Source organism: Corythoichthys intestinalis, chromosome 3 (genome assembly GCF_030265065.1).
Source record: "Corythoichthys intestinalis isolate RoL2023-P3 chromosome 3, ASM3026506v1, whole genome shotgun sequence".
Taxonomy (NCBI): Eukaryota; Metazoa; Chordata; class Actinopteri; order Syngnathiformes; family Syngnathidae; genus Corythoichthys; species Corythoichthys intestinalis.
The window spans coordinates 19,126,400-19,149,815 of record NC_080397.1 but is presented as its reverse complement, the minus strand read 5'-3'; the positions used below and the strand labels follow the sequence as shown (position 1 = coordinate 19,149,815).

General features: G+C 37.2%; 2 protein-coding genes across 7 annotated transcripts in view; both read right to left on the bottom strand.

The window, feature by feature from the left end:
* aopep (aminopeptidase O (putative)) overlaps positions 1-7,027 on the bottom strand; it is a 201,541-nt gene extending 194,514 nt beyond the window's left edge. For all 5 annotated transcript variants that reach the window (XM_057830790.1, XM_057830791.1, XM_057830793.1 and 2 more), the window contains exons 1-2: positions 6,099-7,027; positions 2,782-2,951 (exon numbers count right to left, since the gene is read on the bottom strand). In XM_057830790.1, the coding sequence (XP_057686773.1) occupies positions 2,782-2,951; positions 6,099-6,787 (859 nt within the window). In that variant the 5' untranslated portion in view covers positions 6,788-7,027. The remainder of the gene's footprint in view (positions 1-2,781; positions 2,952-6,098) is intronic.
* A 731-nt stretch (positions 7,028-7,758) lies between these two features.
* dock8 (dedicator of cytokinesis 8) overlaps positions 7,759-23,416 on the bottom strand; it is a 139,434-nt gene continuing 123,776 nt past the window's right edge. For both annotated transcript variants that reach the window (XM_057831104.1, XM_057831105.1), the window contains exons 46-48: positions 23,283-23,389; positions 15,428-15,598; positions 7,759-9,864 (exon numbers count right to left, since the gene is read on the bottom strand). In XM_057831104.1, coding sequence (XP_057687087.1) covers positions 9,813-9,864; positions 15,428-15,598; positions 23,283-23,389 — 330 coding nt within the window. In that variant the 3' untranslated portion in view covers positions 7,759-9,812. The remainder of the gene's footprint in view (positions 9,865-15,427; positions 15,599-23,282; positions 23,390-23,416) is intronic.

Genomic DNA, 23,416 nt, shown 5'->3' with positions numbered 1-23,416 from the left:
ATAACAATGAACTACACACAGTTTGAAATGTATGAAAGATGTACCTAAATAAATGTTTGGAAAAATAGTTAAAATAGTCTTAAAAAAAAAAAAAAAAAAAAAAGAAGAAGAAATGCAAGAGTGATGTATTTAAAGGGTAAATCAGACCAAACTAGGGATGTCCCGATCGCATATTTTTGCACTCGAGTCCGAGTTACCTGATTTTGAGAATCTGCCGATAGAGTCCAGATCCGATGATGAAAAAAATTGTTTTGTTTTTATTTTAACGAATCTTCCAGACATGTTACTGTATTGTTTACAGTACCTCCTCGTCCACTTTTCCGGGGAATGTTGCAGAGTATAAAACATATTTATCATAGACGCCACCATCAGTTGACAAGACAGCTCCCACAGACATTGCGCCACGCCTTCCAGTAGAGGGCCGACCCAGGTAGAACGTTGAGTTGGCTCTCATTGTGATAAACTCAAACACATGCTGCGTTCGAACGCCGGATTTAGGTGGAAATAGGACCAAGGTTATACTGCATACAAGCAGGCAGGGGTGTCTCAAGAGTGATTTGGTCGAGGATTCAAGGTAATTATTATATGAAATAGCACCATACATGCACTTTGAAACGTTGTAAAAGAAATGAACGGAGGAAATTAGTGTATCTTTAGCTTAAAATATGTACGTAAAATGAACGATAACTGCCCGTTTTTTGCTTTTGACCGAGAATCTAGACTGTTGCACGTTCATATTTTTAGAATTCTGCAATTTAAACATTTATTTACAAGAATTTTCAACTTAAAAAGCTCTTTGATTCGTGACGGCTGCCATGTTGGATTACACAATACCGTAACTTTGGCTTGAAATATTTACGTAAAATGAACGATAACTGCCCGTTTTTGGCTTTTAAGCAAGAATCTAGACTGTTTTACGTTCACATCTATAGAAATTCCGCAATTTAAGCATTTATTTACATGAATTTTGAAGTTAAAAAGCTATTTGTTTCGTGACGGCCGCCAAATTGGATTTTGTATCTCTACACAATAGCGGAATTCAACCTAAATAACGTGATTCTATATAGAAAAATGCTAATTTTGCTTTTGTTAAATAAAATTAAGATGATTCTGCATGCTTTCCTTCAGTATTAAGTTTCTGATGTGAAAATTGAGTGATTTATTAGCTGTTGAAAACTTGCACTAAATTGGAAAAAAAATTAAGTTGCTATTTTGGGCAAAAACTAAATATGATATGTTAAATATTGGTAAATTGTAAAATATAGGTGATTATCTCTGCATTTGGTGATTTTTGTGCATCTAGCATAAAATTGGAGAATTTTATAGCCATTTTAAGTTTTGTTATACATGTATAGAAAAATAATCAGGATTTTATTTGGGAACAACTTTGATTTTTTTATGTCGCAGCTCATGGAGACTCATATAGGCCTAACGAAGGTGCCTGTTTTGGTTTTAGGTCACTAGTGGCTTTGGTTTTGAATTTTAAGTTTTTAAAATAGGCCCCCTGCGGATCAGCTCCGAGCTTTGTGTCCTGTCAACAGAAAGTGAAGTCTATGTATAAATTTTGGTTTATTTATTGTAATTTCATTGTATTTCTGGATTATTTTGTTACTTTTTAGCCTTTTAAATAAATAAATAAATATATACAAAACCTGATTCTTTTCACCTGATTCCAATCCTATGAAAAATGGCCCGATTTTCGATCACGTGATCGGATCGGGAACTTCCCTACAACAAACCACGCTTAACAATTTACTTTAATTAATTTAAAAAAGGTAGCCGTGTCATTATCTATAGTTTGAACTTTAAATTCAGCGGGTGTGTATCAATAAAAAAAATGATTCCATTAGTGGAACTGGCACCACAATTTTCACAATCACTGCTTTTATTTAGAAAACTTTAGGATGTACCAGAGAAGGTTTGGTTTAGAAAAAAATTGCAATGACAGCAGAAAATGCATGTTTTTGCCCCAACATTGTTGTCATGAAGCCATCTATATTGTATCATAATTATAAAGACAACCCGTTAACACTTTATAATAACTATCCGTTTTACTAGTTAATGGATCATTAGTAAACTGTTGATAAATGATATTTGTGAAGTATTTGTTAACAGTTTGTTAAGCATTTACAGGGTGTTCTTAACCTGAAACACAGTTTGTGTAGAAACATTTCAAGTTTTTGTGTGCAACGTTTGGCATTTCTATCTTTTCAGTTTAAGAAATGCCGTTCACTTCAAAAGAAAAGGCATTTTGATAAGGCATTTTGCAGGCAGCGCTCATGCTGCACATTTATGAAAATCTGCCACAGAACCAACAAATATTTGTACTTTTCTTAGTATATTTAACCAATAAAACTTATGACCTTTAACATAAAGTGTATGTAGTTTTATTAAGATCCATCAACTAGCATGGGCATTTAGAATGGCGTCAACCATATTGGAACACCCTGTAAATGCTTAACAAACTTAACAAATACTTCACAAATCAACAATAAATCATTTATCACAGTTTACTAATGATCTATTAACTAGTAAAACAGATAGTTATTGTAAAGTGTTACCGACAAACCTTTTCCTTTCTACAAAAAAATTCAATAATAATATTGACATTTAGAAAAAAAAAAAGGAAAGGTCACTCTCTTTCAGTAAAATACCTCTTACAAAACTAACAGTAAACAGCAAGAGAAGAGAAATGGCAGGTCAAAAAGGCAAGTGTTCAATCTGCAATATAATATGGTTTTAAAAAAATTTATAATAATAATAATTTTTTAAAAAACTTACTCGCGTCCACATCTAGAATAGGCTCAACCTGTTCTTCCCCACTCATCAAGACCACAAAGTCGCAGGGGGCCCGCACTGTGGCCTGCCATGTTGACATGGCAACAGGCGGCTCCTGGCAGGGGAAGAGGGCTCGGTTGTTGATGGGTGAGCCGGCGGTGTACACGCACGCCCTGGAATGAATATTGAATGGGTGACCGAATTCAGTCCAGAGGCCTTTAAAGAGCACAGTCCATTTACAGTACAGTATTTAGAAATTTCCACAAATATGGTGGCCACATCTCACTTCACTAGTTTTGGGATTGAAATAATTTGATAATGGTTTAAATGAGTTCACTAGCAGAGGTCCAGACTGCCACTAAAAAAACTGAGGTGGGGAAAGGACATTTCTGTTCAACTTGAGGCTGTCCGACCAGTAAATTGCAACATTTAGATTGTTCAATTATTTTTTTGTTGCGGACAAACTTCTGCTTCTACACTTAAGCCCAATTGTTGGCCATAACTCACAAAAGAGCTAGTATCTATTTATCAGGAATACTGTATACTGAAAATGAGTGGAAAATGTCAATGTTTTCCTGTGCTCATTGTAAAAAAAAAAAAAGAAAAAGGAGTTTGCAGCCTTTTATAGGTTATTTCCTTTGGGATTTTTACATTGACATTAAGAATTTTTGCTGTGGTTCCGACTTGCAGAGCCAAGATTGTGATTGACTACCAATAAATACATTCACTTATTATCCATGCCAGAAACATACTGTGACAGTCAGAAAAGTTCAACACATTTGAACACACCAGTAAGATCAGTGACCAGAAAACAAATATATTTTTTTAATATTTTAATTATTGATTACACAAAGGGCCATGGACCATTATTACAACGACACCTGGTTTGGATGTTTAGATGTCTGGGGAAAATTTGGGATTAAATGTGGGTTGATGTTCCTTCACTAGATGGCGGAAATTAAAATTGACGTGTTGCACTTCATACAACATAATTTAAACTCTGTGTTACACTTTATAGGTCATTCATTTTAATACTGTACTATTATTCATTCATTAATTCATCTTTGGTTATCCTTATGAGGGTTGCCATGTCGGAGCCTATCCCAGCTTACTCAGGGCAGGTGACGGAGTACATCCTGAGCTGGTTGCATTAATTTAGTTTCATTAACATTTACTGTAATACATTTATAAACGCATGTATTTTTTAATGTATTGCTATATTATATATACAGCATATGAATATATTATATATATATATATATATATATATATATATATATATATATATATATATATAATATAATTCTCGGTTCAGTACGTACCTCGGTTTTGAGGCCACGGTTCGGTTCATTTTCGGTACAGTATGAAAAAAAAAAAAAATGTGCTAGTTGTTTATTACACACTTTTGTGCTTTCAACAATAGGAACATTAGCCTATACAAAGCTAGAATTCTACTCAAAAAGTAGCAGGTATTTAAAGATAATCCAACAACAATTTGCCTTTCAGACCACGCGTATTGGTCAGCTTTCTTTCTGAAAGAAAGAAGAAAAAAGAAGTCCTGTGCTAAAGAGAAAAGCAATCCCAATGACAAAGATATTAACATGTATTTTACAAATGAAATGCCTCAATGAATCATTTTTTTTTTCTTATGAACGGTTTTCAAAAGCTTTGAAGCTTTATTGGTGGATTTTCTCATGTTAAAGGGCCACACAGAAATTAATTAATTTAATTGTGTAAGCAGGATGTGTGTACAGTTTTATTCTTATTATTTAATTATAGGTGTTTTAGCTCATTTCAGTTTATTTTATTTACGGTAAATGGGCTATTTATTTTATTATGTGATTATATTTTACAAATGTGATGTAGTATTCATTTATATTGTATATTTTATGTTGTATAACTTTAGTTCCTATGTGAATATTAGTTCCTACTTGTTTTGTTGTGGTAGGAAGGTTTTGTATTGAACACGCCATTGCGCCATTGACATTTCTGGACTATCCTACCGTATTGGTCCTCATTATAGTAGAGAAGACGGAGTAAATATAAACTAGACAAAGAAACTGTAACCCGATCGACTTACAGCCTCGAAAAGTAAGGGTTATCTTACGTCAGAAACTCGTTCGGTACGCCTCCGTTCTGAACCGACTACCACGTACCGAAACTATTCAATACATCAATACTATTACATGTACCATTACACCCTTAATATATATATACATATATATGTATATATATATATATATATATATATATATAATATATATATATATATATATATATATATTTTTTTTTTTTTTTTTTAATTATTAAATTTATTAGGATCATGGAAGCTTGCACTTGGGGAAAATATATACATACAGTATATCCTGTATATACATAATATAATAAAAATATACAGTACTGTATATATATAAATTTTTCAATGTATATTCACCTGAGTTTTTGACCACCTGTAGGTCAAAAATACTAGTGGTTGATTCAGCATAGATTTGCCTTTTACCGACCCAGAACTTTCATAATGATATGAACATTATTATAATGAAAAAAACAAAGACAAGAACAGTTTTGACTTCAAATAAAGCGCCCATATTTTTTTTCAAATAAATATAATTTGAGTCAATCACAATCAATCAGTCAATATCATTGACAATGTGTTCCCCTGAACAATAAGCACTGATCTAAAACAAACATAAACCCAACAGGTATTGTGCTTTGTCAGCAGATAAAACATTTGGTGAATTAGGAGACTTGTCGTTTTGGTCCATGAAACAACTTTCTTAACCTTGCAATTATAGAACAGCAAGCCTATCAATAACCAAAAGGCCTCTCAAAAACGTGTAAACATAACACTGTAAAACGCAAACATTTGCTAATTGCCAAAGTAAGGTTTATAAGTCAGTGAAGGAAAAATACGGCCTCTAGAACAGTCAAAAAAAACTTTGCATACTGGCAAAACAGGAGTAGAAACAAACGCACACATCACAATCCGACACCATGCCAAAAATATTATTAGTAGGCCCGATAACATATATTGTTATTGGATTTATTGGGAGAACGTCATAATTCCTATTATCGGACCAATAATTATTGTGCACCTCTAGTCGACATATTATCACAATTTTGTTATGAACATATTTTATAAGGGTTGAAAAGTTACCTAGTGTTGCTTTAATTACAAAAAGTCACTTGTTCTATAAAGAGTTTAATTCCAAAGTACTGTAAATTTGATCTGAAATCATTGTCATACTGTTATTTACTTGAACCATAAGGTTTTTAACATCCTAGCGTCCTTTGCTAAATAAAATAGTTTTCGTAAATACCTGTTGTCCTGGTCTTTGGTCCACCTGACAGAACCCCCAGTGGGCCTCGTCTCATAGTAGATCCTGAGTGCTCTGGGGAAGTCCTGCGGGGAGGAGACCCCTTGCTTCCACACCTGCAGACTCCAGCGGTCAGTGTGAAAACGTAGCGGTTCTCCATCCTGCTCAACACCAGGGGCACGGCTACAAGCCGTGAAAAGCTCACGCTGCCGCCTCCACTGAGCCGAAGGCATGGAGACCAACGCGTGGATGAGGTCAAGGGGCTGAACCCCATGAAAGGAATCCGACAAGAAAGTGACGTTCACCTGTTCTACCTTAGACACGGCGATGTCACAGCAATCAAGAATTAAGGTAAAATGCCCTTTAGGTGTGGACTTGATTGTCATGTCCATCCCATCATTGTTTGTCAACGAAGTAGTTTGTTCTCCATCATGTCCTTCGGGCTCTCCACGAGCAGTAGGTTCCAGAAACAGAACCACACAACCACTAATGACCTTTCTGTGAAAATGAACGGACAGGTCTAGAGCATAGTGTTTAACTAGCACGTGGCTGGTGTTGGCACAAAGTGGTAGGTCGTCTGTGTCACAGAATACCGGCGAATCTCCCTCTCGCCGCTCCATGTCACATAAATGTGTTGGTAATCGTTCGCATGAAAGTAAAAGCACTTCATAACACCGTGGCAGTACATGCATGAGCAGCGAAGTTGGAAGACTAACTTTGCTTTTGTTGCCTTGACTAATAAAAATCCCAGGCTAAAAGGACGACGTGACAAGATGTCGGATTAACGTGACATCACTTATTTTAATGTCAGTCCGTGTCGCCGAATTAATAACGGTAAAATGTGCAATAAAACCGGTCAACCTGCCACTGACGGAACCTCACCGGCCACGGCCAGCACATACACGGAATTTAGACCGCCAAAGCTGTCGAAATGTGATGACGTAAAATGCAAGCGACAGGAGGGATTCGTAGTTCTTTCCCCATTTAGAGGTCTATTTAATGTTAAATGGCTTTCGCGGACAATATTTGGTTGTATAAATACACAGAAAGTACCAAATAGCATTTGTGTATTGTTGTCATGAATTTTTCATGAATATTAACGATGGAAATGTCGACCCAAAACTGTGAAGTCATAGTGGATGCGACTAGAAAAATGTAGTTTTTTCCCCCCTACCTTTTCCGTCGACGTACCTTGAAAACTTCTTTTTGTACAGTCGATTCTTAAAACCGTTTTTAATTAATAGTTTGTTTCAAATAGTTTGTTTTAAAAAGATTTCAAGTTCATTCATCTTCCATTCCGCTCATCCTCACGATGGCCATGTGCTGAAGACTATTAAATTATTAAATATTATCATACCCATTAAAATCATATTGAATTTAAAATCGTAATAATAATAAAATCACAATGTAAATTAGTCATAAAATAATTCTAAATAGGCTAATACAAAAAATGATATCACCTGATCTACTCCCCACCCGTCAGGCACGGAAAAACAAAAACTGTTAAACAAATAAAGATAAGGGACCACAATTGATGCAAACCATAACCTATAAATTGTATATATAATTACATATATACAATATATGTAATGATATGTGCATATATGAAAATCAAGTATGTAATCATCATTAGTGGAAAAAAATTGTTTACTTCTGGCAAGTATACATTTAAAATTTTATTGAGGTGGTTTTCCAGTATTATGTACAGTCCATGACATCTGTGTTGTAAAATATAGTAACAACAAAAAATGAAAATAACACATACAGTATATACAGGCACCTACACGTAGTAGATGCATTTGAACAGAACAAGAATTGTTCAACAAGGCATTCTTTGTTTTGATTGGCATCTGCAGCACTGAATTATACTGACAAAATATAATACATCTTTCAGGCAGTGTCAATCCAAACTGGTATAGAAAATAGGTTTTGTGTATCGTTTCTCATTGGAATGTGCAGGTATCTCTAAAGTTGTGGTGACTGGGTGGTCTTACAAGGATGAACACACATTTTGGCCATCTTTTATCAGTATTTCTCAAAAATAGTTTGTAAAAGAGAATTTAAATTAATACAATGATCTGTCTAAACAATTTGCAAAAAAGTCAGTAATCTACTAAATGTGCCCTGGATAACAAGCTGAATGAAAACAAAAACTGCACACATGTAAGTGAAATAAGTTTTGTATGTATAGGAATGTATTCATGTACTGCATACATTTAGGAAATGTATCTCCAGTAATATACTGTACAGTATTCTGACAAAAAAACAAACAAACATTAAATCAACAATGTGCAGTAGCATTTGAAATAATTGCTCTCAAAAAAAGAAAAAACAAAACTTAGCACTGTGGAACTGTGACACATTGTTTTATCAGTACCAAACAAACCCTGACTATTAGTATTTTCATCAATACTAATGTTGCTGTAATCTAAAAATAGATTTCTACAAAATAAAAGTATTTTCACATTTGTACACTTTATTGTGTCACGGTTCATACTTACAATCTAGTGCAGATAAGTCCCTCCACTGCATGCAAACTTGTCAGGTAACTCCAAATAAATTAAATAAAAAATTTAAAAAAAAAAGGAAGGGGGAGCTTCAAATTCAAACTTACAGTATAAACATCTAAACTGGTGTGTTTAACACACAGATTGAAATTTTAGTAAGCCCTTTAACCTAAAACAGAATCATTTATTGCATATGTGACATGACTTATCATCATGTCATATCCACCAACATGCACAAATATACGCTCAGGGTGACAGCGTTATTGGCACAGAGGTCCTGAGCCAGCAAGGACCTTAAGGGGAACGTTTGCAGCATCGTTAGGATGTTAACATTTTACAGTGAAGTGCTCTACGAGTCAAGTCACACTCACCTCGAGTACAGAAAAACAAGTACAGTGGTACCTTGAGATAGGAAAGCTTCGGTAGACGAATCATTCATTTTACGAAAAGTATTTCGATGCTTTTTTTCCCTTTACATTATGAAAAATTATTCATCGTACGAAAGATAATACTTACCGTAATAGATCATTCTCGATCACAGCAATGCAATAATGTAACTACATCTGACTATAAATGTAAACAAACGGATATACATACCTACACACAGCAATGTTCTACACAATGCTCATGTACAGTGGGGAGAACAAGTATTTGATACACAGTCAATGGGAAAAACCATTGGCAGTGTATCAAATACTTGTTCTCCCCACTGTATATGAACACAAGAAGACTATATTTTGCAAGGCACAAACAGCGAAATGAAATAGCAAGCAATTGCTGTTGGCTCATCTATTAGCACTCCGTGTTTGCTATGTGCTCGAGTAGTCATAACATCTGTAGAATGAGCTAGAACCTAATAAACTAGTTACACTTAAGCACCACTAGGGGCCAACAAAGCATTACAAATAAAGATAGCCAATCAAAGTACATGACAGTAAATTTAATGTGAGAATTTTAGTCTAGCTTGGAACGAACTAGGGGATTTATATGTAAAATGCGATTCATCATACGAAAGATTCTGTATAAGAAAGCCACTCCGGAACGAATTAATTTCATATCTTAAGGTACCACTGTATTAACATAATTAACATTAACACTGCTGGTTGTCTTCTTGAGAACTTTACACCAACTGTCATGGTGAAATGAGGTCACCACAGACGAATACTCCTCCTCTTCACAAAGTGTTGCATCCTGGACTTGGCAGGAGCTCTCAGGAGACTTCCTCCTGAGTTTTGCGGAAACTCAGACGTTTGAAGGAATCCCTGCAGAGAAATAGCAAAGTTTAATGGGTACATGAACATTAAATTTCAGCATTTTGCCCGACCTCCAACAAATGTCAGCAAAGACCTGATTGATTTGTGGCCCGTTGAACCAATTAGTCGATTCGTTCACGCTTCAACCACGTATAAGGTGAATGCGCTGCCGCGAAATAATAGTCCATCGTGGTAACTGATTTACATTGTTATTCGTTTCTGAGAGAGGAAGAATCCATGGAACGAGAAAAAAAAAGCCAAGCTCAACAAGGATTGAAAACAACTGGGCCACGATTTGAAAGTAGATGGAGTGAGGGAAATTGTTCTAGCACACACAAAGAGGTTTGCGATTACTGGGCCAAAAAAAGAACAAGGTGAGTCCTTTTAGTCAGGCATTAATAATTCCAATTATATGTCGCTCCAGAGTATATTCGCACCAGCCAAACTATGTAAAAAATAAAACTGCAATTTATAGTCCGAAAAACGTTTTATATGAAAATCAGGGGCTCGACTTGATAAAAAAGTGTCTAGTTAATTAGTGACTTTGTTATTAACTAATCTTGATTAATCACACAATACTAATTGTCCCAAAAATATATTTTTCAAAAATTTAAATAGTAGCTAATGACTAAATCAAATACACACAAATGAATATTCTCAAACTTAACAAATGCATTAAATCAGATTTACATACAAAATTGAAAATATCTCTGTCCTAATTAATTATTCATTTATAGTTAACACGTTAAACTCCCGCCCCTTAACTTTTAGACAATGTTTTAATGGGAAATGCATCCCAATTTCGTTTTAAATAAATTTGAATTGAGCTTGTTAGTGAAAATATGACTTGATGCTAGAAGCCCTTTTGGGTCATACAGATACGAAAACGACCCACTTTTCCATTAAAAACAGTCCTCATAAATACTTAAAACTCATGCAAGACCTATTCTGGTAGCGCCACAACGGTTAACTTTTACTACGCATTACTATGCATATGCTAAGCTTAAGAACAATAAATCGATACGACCGGATATCCGGTTTTACAGGTGAGAGCTACAGCTGTATCGATAGTAAACTTAACATTCCACAGTAATTAGCCATTAAATATTCAATGAACCGATAGTAGAGATACAATTCAGCTATCACGAGGACAAGAATCGGCTTCTAATGCCTAGTTCAATGCATTGCTTAATATGATAATAATTTAGCTTTTCCTTCATATGCTGCGCTTGTGTCGTTCATCACACAGCGCACTTAGCTTGAGACCGCACGCATATGATATGGACAAGCACCACTCACAGTCGTGGTTGCCTCAACTTCCCATGCATTTCGGCAGAATCACTACTAGTCGCCGTCATTACCCGACCGTCATGTGCGTATCACAACAACGCGAGAGCTAACAAAACCACTGTAACGCACACTCCGTAGCGTTTTCTTCACAGTCCAAAACGAAACTAGTAGTGGCAACGAAGCAACATGCTAACACAATGAACAGTTTGAGCACCGACGGCAGCGACGTGCAGCGATTGATTTTCAACGCACCCAGGAAAACAAAAGTCGGACTTTGAAGTGATGAAGGGAGCCATATCTGTTCGCATGGGACAGAGCTTGTGTGAAGTGTGGAGCGGTAAATAGATTGTGAGTTTTTAACCCTGAAAAATAACCCACTACAACGGTGGAAAGGGCAGCGCGACCCTCTGGAGATTTTGTTTCCACGAAACGCAGTCTACTTAAACATGAACATGTGGATTAGTTGATCTTCCACAAGAAAAATCTGCCCTTCAAAAAAGATATGGACAGTGATGAGGAATAAAAAATGTAGAAGCACAGGCTTAAGTGAATGACTTTGCTGTGTATAAGGTTAAAGTAATGATTATTGACCTGTCTGTCTAAAATGCCATGTTTTTATTCCCCCAATTATACCAGTGGTAAAGCATACTTTATTATTTATTTATGATAACACTAGCAGGTTTAATTCTTTTTTTCTAGAGCTGCTGCATATAATTAATATTTTTTGTTTTAAGATGTTTACGTTGAAAGTTTGCACTTAAATTACTTACCTCTTTTGTTCAAAAAACCAGGAAATACAGTAATTGAATTACTGCACTTTATTGTTGTCTGTCACTGGAGTATTTTATTATCAATCCCATCCAACAAAATGACGGTCATATAGTAAGCCTTATTTTATTTTTTTCATAAAAAAATAAAACATAACATTGGTATGAAATTTTGTTGTTTTTGCTACTAGAAATGTGGTCTTTTTTTATATGTTTAAAATACTGTGCGAACACACACAACAAATGTTTACTATCGTAACGTTTTCAATCTGTATTGAACCATATCGTTCTTAAACTGTATCGAATCGTATCGAATCGTTCAGCCTTAAAAATGTATCGCTTTTGAATCGAATAGTAACCTGTGTATCTAGATACATATCGAATCGGCTTCATGCCAGAGATTCCCAACCCTAGCATATGCTATTTTATTTTTTGCCATAATGACAGTAAAATTCTTAGACTGTATGACAGAAAATAATGTAATCAGCTTACTAAAAACTTTTATTATCTACAGTATGTGGGTATTGTTTAATTTGAATGGAACAGATTTTCAGAAGTTACACTACTAACTCCCTATGAACAAAAAAGTGATGCACAAATACATTGCATTTGTGCAAATAAAATCAGATAATTTCCTCTTAGCAAAAAATGTAATGTATGTTGATACAGAATACATTGTATTTGTGCAGATAAAAGCATCTAATTTTAATCAAACCCCACACTGACAATGTGAATTTAGGTGTGTTTTCATTAAATAGTTTCAAATTAACATTAACAGTGTTTTTGAGGAGTTGTTTACTTTTGTAATTATGAGAGAAAACTGTTCAGGATATTCTACAATACAATACACATTTCAGTGGAGGCATTTCCCTGACTTGGTGAAATGCGTATTTCAATGGCGTACCGCAAGCAACACGTCACTTCCGCTCATTAATATTCATGACATTAGCTACTGTTGCTAAGTAGGGACAAGCCACCGTTTGTCCCTAATAGGAAATGAATGGAAATCGTGTACGAAGGAGATGTTTACAGAGCTAAATCTACCAATTCTCTCCGAAAATGATGTGCCTGGTGCCAAATTTACTGGCAAAGATGTGGAAGAACATAAAAATGTTCAGTTAAAGAGATGGCTTTAGTGTCGAAGGCTGAAAAAGACGAAAAAAACGAGCCGATCTAAGCATAGCTTTAGCTTTTTTATCGACGCGACTGACAATGACATTCTCCTGTTTCAACAAGCTATCCTTTACCATTAGCCCCGTCTTTCTTATACATCTTCTGGTTGTCCTACGTCTCTTAACGTTCTTAGGGGGAAATTTAGTTAGCTTTGTGTAGCGATCGCAAATGCTACTCAGTGACAGCCAACGAACACTTTTAATTTTTTCATGATAACACATCTTAATCCTATAATTTATTTACACTTCCCCCTTACTAATGTTGTTTTATATATATATATATATATATATATATATATATATATATATATATATGTATATCAGAGGTTGCGCTAGACATTTTCGTTGTCTGTCATTTTGACTGACAGGGTCATAAAAATCCGGTCATAGTCTATTTTTACCGGTCACTTCAATTTTTAAAATGATAATGATGACATATTCAATAGTATTTAGTTTTCATTCATTTTTAATTAATATTGTAACGCTTGCTTGGCGGCGAAAAATTAGACACGGGAGTCGTGGTATTTTTCTCCCTTTTTACTCCGCCCCCAAAGAAAAAGAGGCAACGATATAGACCCCAATCACCAACGTCACACAATGATCTTAATTGTGGTTGTCAGCTCAAAATCTTCTAAATATATATTAAATGCATCTTACCAGATATAAAATGACTACTACATAGTCTGTGGTGATCGTTTGGTGCCCAGATTTCTTGTCGAATTACAGCAGTCCATCTCGCTCTCATCCTCGGGTCTCTCAGAATACGGTAGAACTTCAAGTCTCTCCGTCTATCTTTTCTGCTACAGCAACCAACCGCCACACACGCCTACACCATTTTGATTATTAATATTAACGAGCAGAAAAACACGCCGTAATAGGAGGCATGTACGTAGCGGTAATGTGTAAACATGAACAGCTGACACACAATATGGCGGCTGCAGTCAGGGGGGCGGAGTTGTGACGTCATGTGATTGGGCGGCAATCTTGTCCATCAATTGGATGACGCGCTGGCACACCCGGTGCACCAATAAGAAACTTGCGTTGATGTGTCAATCACGGTGCCGCCGCCAGACCCCGTGACGCTACAATATTCTGACAGAAGAGCCAACGACGTCATGCATTAAGAGAGACAATAGCTAATTAATATGCTAACTCGCCACCCTGTGGTCTGGGGTGTGAATTACAACCTGTCAAAATGACGGACGGACGTCAGTTTTTTCCGTCACCGTTTTAAAAAACCGGTCAACGACGGAAAATATCCGGTTAACGCGACCCCTGGTATATATATATAAAACAGAAACGGTAACAGTGGCAGGCAGATACCATTGTAATTCTTTTCAGGTCATTCATTGTCAGACAGAAGCAGTACAGCACAACGTTACGCTAAAAAAATAAGTTAAAAATATAAAAACGGCTTACCTCTTTGTCCTCTGAAAGACCATGCCAACCCAACATAATGTTTACTGCATATGAAATGTGAATGGATTCACCGAGCTGGTGTTAAAGTCCGCGCAAGTTGATTCGGTCTGCACATTTTTTCATCCCGAGTTTTTGGTTTCCGGAAACGTATGAAAAAAAACATCCTTCATGTGTCGTAATGTCTAGAGTCTCTACAAGTTTCTACAAGTTCCAAAAAAGCAATGCGTGATCGGCATGTTCGTTTTTGAAAGATTACCGGCGAAAAGTAGCACAAATTACATTGTGTCAATGCGAGGGCGGGTCTATAATGTCCCACTTCGGCTTTACTTCCGCTTTACGATGTGACGTCACGGTCTAAAAATAGCCTGCGTGCGGTACGCCATTAGGAGGTTTTTCTAGTGTTATCTTTTTGCCAATTACATTATAATGACATTACTTCAAGGGACTATACAGAGTTTTGTCACTTTTTTTTTTTTTTTAACTCATGACTGCAACCTAAAGTGTAATTGCAGCTCATGCATCGTACGCATACTTATACGAACACGAGCCTAAAGCAATGAGCGTTTGGCCTAACAAATCAGCACTAGGACATAAAAACACTAACAAGTCTTAAGTGGGTTAGAAAAGTGTTTTTGTCGGAAACTAGACGGAGGCTCTGTGAAGCAGGACTGCTGCCACAGAGAGGCGAGTGTTCGACCAAAAGTCCCTCTATTGAAGGTAAGAAAAAGGGCTTTTTAGGTAGTCATAGTTAAAATGTAAGGGCTCTATTTACTCAACAGGGCATTTGTGGAGCATGCATGTAGTAGGAAAGTGTTTTAAATTAACTTTCAAAAGTCCCCCTACCCCCTTTAACAAGACGTTACAGACATTAACCCTTTAATCATAAGTGGGTCTTAAATGTGTTTGACTATGATGCGCCCTCACCTATTCTCCAGCCGAGGTCTAATGATGGGCTTGTATAACTCGGGGATCTTCCTCTCCAGCATGGGCCTCAGGTTCTCACGCAGGCGGTTGTAGTTCTTCTTCAGCTCCTGCTGATATTCCTTCTGGTCAGACGTGATCAAGTGCTTGTTCTTCTCGACGGCTTCGCCACACCTGGAAGAACAACAAGTAGAGGAAAAATGTGGTTCCAAGGCTTCTCATGGTGCTTGTTGTGGATTAATCTTAAAGAAGTCTAGCTCTTTAAGGATGTAGTACCACCACCGCTACAGCGATTTGTAAGCGTGATTTTCTTTGATATACAGTAAATAATGGTCTCTCGTCTTTAGGTATTCATTGATCCTTTCTTTTTTTCATAATGTAATGAGAGTTTCAGCTGCAATAGTACATGCATCTGGGTTGTATTGTATAAGTGGTGATTTTCGTCAATGACCTTTTGGAATAGAGGTTCTCTGACATTTGCAAATGATGTAATGACCGCAAACCTAAACCAGCATAAACAGTGGCTCCAAGAGAACAAACCCAGCGGTAATCCAACCTCGTGCTAACAGCATTCTGCATCCATTTGACACAAATTAACGGTCCTTTAGAAGCCAAACAGTCGCAGGAGGACCATGCCTGTTGGTAGTTTCCATCCACTACTACACAAAATTATAATCAATTGCATGGCAGAAGCCAACTTCCAGAATTATGAGCAGGAAAGAGGAACACCGGTAGATTATAATAATAATGAGCTAAAGCATCTCAAGCGGGACAGTAAGCAAGTTCAGGAGGCACTCCATAAGGAAATCAGGGAGACTTGAGTGATTAAAAACACATGCCATGGTTAATCCCCAAAATTTGAATGAGGGCAATATGGAGAAGGCATTTGTATGTAACAGTATAGGGTCCAGTAAATAGTCACGTTAAGGAGCATGACTTGACCACAGGGAAGGATTTTCTAAGGCAAGGTTTTCTGATGTGCAAGTTGAGTGGCTAACGCATGAGGGAACAATAAAAAATTGCACTCTACTGAATCCTTTACAGAACTTTCTGGTCATAGGACTTTCTCAAGTACTGTTAGCCCTGCATCCTGATTTTCCACTGTCCTACAAATGTTTTTTGTTTGTTTTTTTTAAATTTGAGGAATGTGTCAGTCATAAAAATCCGAACCATATCAGGGAAATCTGGGGTTCAGAGGGACAAAATGAGCACATTCAAACAGGAGCTGTTATCACCTACAGCTCACACATTAACACTGAACTCCCCTTTTGTGATCCTAATTTTTAAGTATTTTCAAAAGTTTTTATAATTTTTAAGTTTGTGAGAAATTTGAAACTTATACCTAAAGCTTCATTTAACTAACTATATACTAAACCTAAAAGAACTAGACTAAAAGACAAGAGCAAGACTTTTGGGAATAGAGACTGAGACAAGCGAGACCATAAAAGTACAATTAAAAAAACACACACTGCTGGCCAAAAGTATTGGCACCCTTGCAATTCTGTCAGATAATGCTCAATTTCTCCCAGAAAATGATTGCAATTACGAATGCTTTGGTAGTAATATCTTCATTTATTTTGCTTGCAATGAAAAAACACAAAAGAGAATAAGAAAAAAAATTAAATCATTATCATTTTACACAAAACTCTAAAAATGGGTCGGACAAAAGTATTGACACCCTTTGAATAAACAATAACTAAATCACACTTGTAGCCAGTTAAAATGGATTAAAGTTGACTCAACCTTTGTCCTGTGTCCTACATTGAGCATTGAGAAAAGAAAGAAGACCAAAGAACTGTCTGAGGACTTGAGAAGCAAAATTGTGAGGAAGCATGGGCAATCTCAAGGCTACAAGTCCATCTCCAAAGACCTGAATGTTCCTGTGTCTACCGTACGCAGTGTCATCAATAAGTGAAAAGCCCATGGAACTGTAGCTAACCTCCCTAGATGTGGACGGAAAAGAAAAATTCACGAGAGATTTCAACGAAAGATTGTGTGGATGGTGGATAAAGAACCTTGGCTAACATCCAAACAAGTTCAAGTTGTCCTTCACTCCGAAGGTACAACAGTGACAACCAGTACTATCCATCGGCGTCTGAATGAAAAGGGACTCTATGGTAGGATACCCAGGAAAACCCCACTTCTGACCCAGAGACATAAAAAAACAAGCTGGAGTTTGCCAAAGTTTACCTGAGAAGGCCAAAAACGTTTTGGAAGAATGTTCTCTGGTCAGATGAGACAAAAGTAGAGCTTTATGGGAAAAGGCTCAAGCAGAGTTTAAAGGGAAAAAAACGAGGCCTTCAAAGAAAAGAACACGATACCCACAGTCAAACATGGCGGAGGTTCCCTGATATTTTGGGGTTACTTTGCTACCTCTGGCACTGGACTGCTTGACCATGTGCATGGCATTATGAATTCTGAAGACTACCAACAAATTTTGCACCATAATGTTAGCTCAGTGTGAGAAAGCTCGGCCTGGGCCTAGGTCTTCCAGCAGGACAATGACCCAAAACACTTCAAACAGCAGTAGAAAATGGTTTGAGAGAAAGCACTGGAGACTTATGAAGTGGCCAGCAATGAGTCCAGACCTGAATCCCATAGAACACCCGTGGAGAGATCTGAAAATGGCAGTGTGGGAGAAGGCACCCTTTAAATCTCAGAGACTTGGAGCAGTTGGCGAAAGAAGAATGGTCTAAAATTCCAGCAGAACATTGTAAGAAACTCACTGATGGATACCGGAAGCGGTTGTTGGCAGTTATTTTGTCTAAAGGTTGTGCTACTAAGTATTATTAGGCTGTGGGCGCCAATACTTTTGTCCGGCCCATTTTTGGAGTTCTGTCTAAAATGATGATTTAATTTTTTTTTTTCCCATTCTCTTTTGTGTTTTTCATTGCAAGCAGAATAAATGAAGATATTACTACCAAAGCATTTGTAATTGCAATCATTTTCTGGGAGAAATTGTGCATTACCTGACAGAATTGCAGTACTACTAATACTTTTGGCCAGCAGTGTAAGTTTGAACAGTTGATAACCATTTGCTCTTAAATTTTCTTTCAAATAAATTTGATACCCAAAAACATGCCTTCTCCAACTCTTTTAAAGCCTAACATATTTAAAAAAAAACATTCTCAAATCTTAACTTTTTTCAACAAAACCCTTGATAAATGTGCTGCTTCTTTCAATTACCCCGACCTCCAAAATAAAAAAAAGCCCAAAAAACAAAAAAATCCATTTTATAAGATAATTTGTAGCAGTACTCCCTATGAAACAGCAAAACAGGAGGCTTATATTTAATACTACATGATGAAAAACTAAACACTCACATTTTCCCCACTGTCACACAAAGGCCCCATTCCCTAGGATTGAAAATAAGAACTGTTTTGGAAATTATAGTAAATATTTGCCAACCTGCTTGTTGCAATCAGTGCCGACCGGAATGTGACATGCAAGGGTTTGGAAAATGAAAACCACCTTTTAGAGGCAAAAAGGACCTGGTGCCTTACCAAAAGAACACACGCACACATACACACACACTTTCTCTCTTTTCTTCCTCCAAAATCACTCCAACAGATGCATGACTGTGAGCGGGATGGTTCAAATTATCGTCCTAATTATTCAAAATACAATGAATCCCTTGGGAACAATGACGCTTTGAATGGCAAGAAAAATAGCTCGGTGATAACGTGAGGAATAAAAGCTTGTTATCATGGAACGGGAATGAAGAACAGACCTCGATACAATGGCTGGTGTTCGTTTCCATTCATCCTACCCGTTTGATCAGTTAAACAATCAAATGCGATATTTCGCCATTTTCTCACTTTCATCATTCAAAATTCAAAGTAGAAACATTTTGATTGATCATGAATTGTATTTTAAAAACTTCAATACCATTTATTCAACAGTTATGATGTTTAGGATAAAAAAAATAGCACTAAATATTAGAGGTCGACCGATATGGGATTTTCAAATGCCGATATAAAAAAAAAAATGTCAGCCATTGCCAATATCCAAAACAGATTTTGTAACCCGATATACTGTCTTTTCTAAAGCACATAGATTATGAAAGGCATTTTATTTTTAATTGCTTCAACAGTTTCAAATTTACAGTGATGACCTGAGACTTAGAGGGTTAATCCGGTCAAGTGCTAACTAAACAACAAATGCAGCACTTATTTTTATGATTTTCAAATAATTAAACCTTCCAAGACATCACGACGAGATGTAAAAATGGGAGAGTGTGAGTTTAAGAGGGTGATTGCTCGGAATGGCAATCGAAAACGGGTTCTTTTAGAGAACAATTCGCTTATCCATTTCAACCAGCACGACTTATGTTTCGAAATGTACATGTTACACATGTTCGATTCGGCAAGCACGGCTACATGATTACTCATGAAGAGACCTTTCATCAAGTGTTATTTGGAGAGAGTCGTTGCCAAGTGAATTTGCACAGATTTTCACTGGCCAGGTCATTATTCATGAAACTACTTAAAGAAATGGTGGACTTTTCCCCCAAAAGTCTATTAATGGGTCTATTGTATTCCTCGTCGAATACTGTATAAGAAAAATATAACATATAGACATCTAAAATAATCCTAAACGATTTTATTAGCAATTTTAATACTCCTGTTAGAAAGATTCCATGGGTATGCATTCGTTTTCCTAGCAACCAGTCAGTTTCCTGTTATTGTCCTACGTCATGCGTGCTGCGTATTCTGGGACCGAGAATAGGCGTAAGGTGTGCATTTCGAGCAGAGGACGGCCACCTGTTAAAGGAAGTAATCTGTGTGCGTCCATGAACGAATGTAAGTATTTCCTCTTCATGCCATAAAGTTCTTATGTTAAGTTAGAGCAGTTATCAACGCGACCGTTTCGTGTTTTTACTCTTACGTCGGCTGGTTGCTCCCGCTCATTCTCGCTGCTTCGAGGAGAGCGTTGTTTACATTATATCCGCGTTGCACATTTGTGTTAAGAGGGAATGTGTTAGTTTAGCATCTTAAGATGATGTTGTACATCCATATGAGTGTAAAGTGCTTAGTTTTCGCCACTTTTATGCCCAAGATGACCGCACGTGCACGCAGCGTGCTTCCAGGTTGTGCGCGTGCGCTCGCCCCCCCCCCCCCCCACCTTTGTGTCATTATAATGTACGAGTCAGGTGTGTGTGTTATTGACTGCTTTGCAGTCAATTTGCATTGTTTATTGGATCAGCACTAATATGATGTAATTTTTTTTTCCTTTCAGAACCACACATATACCCACACATTTCAGTCTTCTTCCACACACATACATCAACATCTTTCCACGCATGCTCTCATCTGCTCATTGAGTGATTGTCATATCAAGTGCCATTGCCTGTATATAGTTGTGCCTGTTGCCAAGTTGGATTAAAAAGTGCCAAACACCAACTCCACTCTCCGCTCCTTGTGTTCTAACCGACACCCCGAGGCGAACGAACCATAAAATATATTGAACCCAGAACCTCATACAGTCCATTAGTCCAAATTAGAATCGATAAGGGAATCGAATCGTTAAGCAATATCGATAATGGAATCAGAATCTTGAAAATCTTATCAATTCCCATCCCTAGTGCTTGCTATGCTAAAGCTAATGCTACGCTAACGCAACGAGGCACATCTGGAGTGTAAGGATCACTCCGTAAACTCCTTAACAAGCTAAAGTAACATTCCATATTCTCTCATGCAAGATAAAAAAAAAATCTTAAAACAGGCAAAGCCGAAGCTTCCTGTAGCAGCCTGCCTTCAAGCCACTGCAGGGTCCTTCCGGGTTCCTACAGTCAGTCAGCTGCGGCCACAGTTGCCCACACAGATGCTTGATCAAAATATTTTTTATCTGCTTATTCCTTTTGTTAATCGGCCGATGTTGGAAAAAAAAGTCCATATATCGGGCAGCCAAAATGTCGGTTAACCTATACTAAATATACACCTCCAATGTGACAGGAAAAAAAAAATCCCTCTTTGTCCCAGTTAAAATCAATTACACTGTATTCTCTTTTTGTGCCTTTGACACCCATTCTAAAAGATGACCTGCTGTCATGCCAAATATGAGACTTCAGCACAGAGAGCATCAGAGTTTGCCTTGGATTTTTATGGGCTGTCTACAAGTCAAAAGAAACAATCACTGTCAAAATGGTATATGAAGCAAGACCTGAGTACAGATAGGCTAGATTCATACCACAGGTCTTAATGCACAAATCCGATTTTTTCCGTGTTTTTCCGACTCAAGTGAGGCATTGACTTGACGGTCTAACGGGGAAAAGTTGCATAGAAGTGGACCATTTCAAATCCGATCAAGGTAACTTTCGTATGTGGTTAAAATCCGATCTGGGCCACAGTTTTCCAGAATGTAGCTGCAGTCTGAACTGTCAGGTCTCCCATATCGGAACTCATGCAGCAATTTTGTCAGCAAAGAGCGAGACAAGCAGGGAGGATGTCAGCAATGGAGCTGTGCATTAGTGTTAGCGCCGAGCTTGAACTTGGCTTTTAGGGAGGAGGCAGGCTTTACCACAGTCATAAAAAAATAAAATGAAAAAAAAAAGGATAAGTCTGAGAATGCTCGGATTTCTTTCTGTGCGCCAAGTGAGCAATATTTCAATATTGCTTACATGGCCAAGAGTTGGGGCTAACTGACCATATGTGTGTGCATCGTGCACGCACAATGCATGCATGCATTCTATCAATCCATATAAACTTTGAATATAAGACTATTTTATGTCTGACTTATGTATGTTTTATATTTGTGTGCTGTTTTTAGAAATCAAAATATGACCACCCTAGAATGACATAGAGCCTGCATGTGTAGTCATTTGTTTTGATGCTTCTGCGCATCTGGGTCAGTTTGGTCAGCACGTGTCGGACTGCGAGTTAGTGCACATGCGTAATACATCAACGTGCTCAATGGAAAAAGGCAGTCTGAACGGGGACGCCAAAAAATTATATGAAGAAAAATCGAAATTGTGCATCAAGACCTGCGGTCTGAATCTAGCCAAAGAGTCAAAAAATTAAGTCTTTTTATACACAAGAACTCAACATGTTCCGTGAGAATGGAGAGATAATCAGAGCTATTATTAGCAGCAAACTATACTCAAATTCACACCTCACTTAGAAACAAATAATCAACTATTCACTGAAAAACTCACAAATTTTACATATTTTTCAGTACCCTGCATTTCTGAGATACAGTTGTAATTCACTGTTACTAATTGGAAGCTAATGATGACCACACGTGATTAACTACAATGATTAACTGCCATCCCTCCCACTTCAAACGGATTGAACGTCTATGGCCATCAGTGGCAGCCAATGCCAGGCAATGGGTAATTTTGGGCCATTTAAGGTCATTTACCTGTTGATTTTCAGTTACTTCCTGTCGATTTTGGGGTATTTTATGGGTCACTTGCTGTTTATTTTGCGTTACAGAACAGGAAGTGGCCTGGGGATCACCCAAATGAACAGGCAGTGACTCAAAATCAACAGGAAATGACCTGTAAATGCCCTAAAATGAAAAGCAAGTGACCTGTAAATGCCCCGAAAATCGGACTGAATGACTGTGAATGCTCTGGTTTTGAATGAATGAACGTTCCCAGTCTAAATGCATTGGGCGTCGAGCACCGTCAATGGCAGCCCTTTTTTTTTTTCCCAATTGACACCTATTTAAAACGATATCTCGATTCCTGACAGGAGCATACCGATAACCTTTTGGGATACAAAGTATCACGATACATCACAATTTCGATATTTTGTCACAACCCTACTTGATACAGTACACCAATCAATTCTTGCAATGGTTTGGTTTTGTGTTGTTTCTCAATTGGTCGATTTCGATTTCGCTCACACTATCTTACCTCATAATAAACTCCTTGAAACACAGCCGCAGTTTATTGTGGTGACGGAAGAGCTTAGGGTCCGCCGGGATCTCATTCAGGAAGACCTGGGCCACTTCCAGCGGGCCCTACACCAAAAAGAGGAGGAGGCCAAC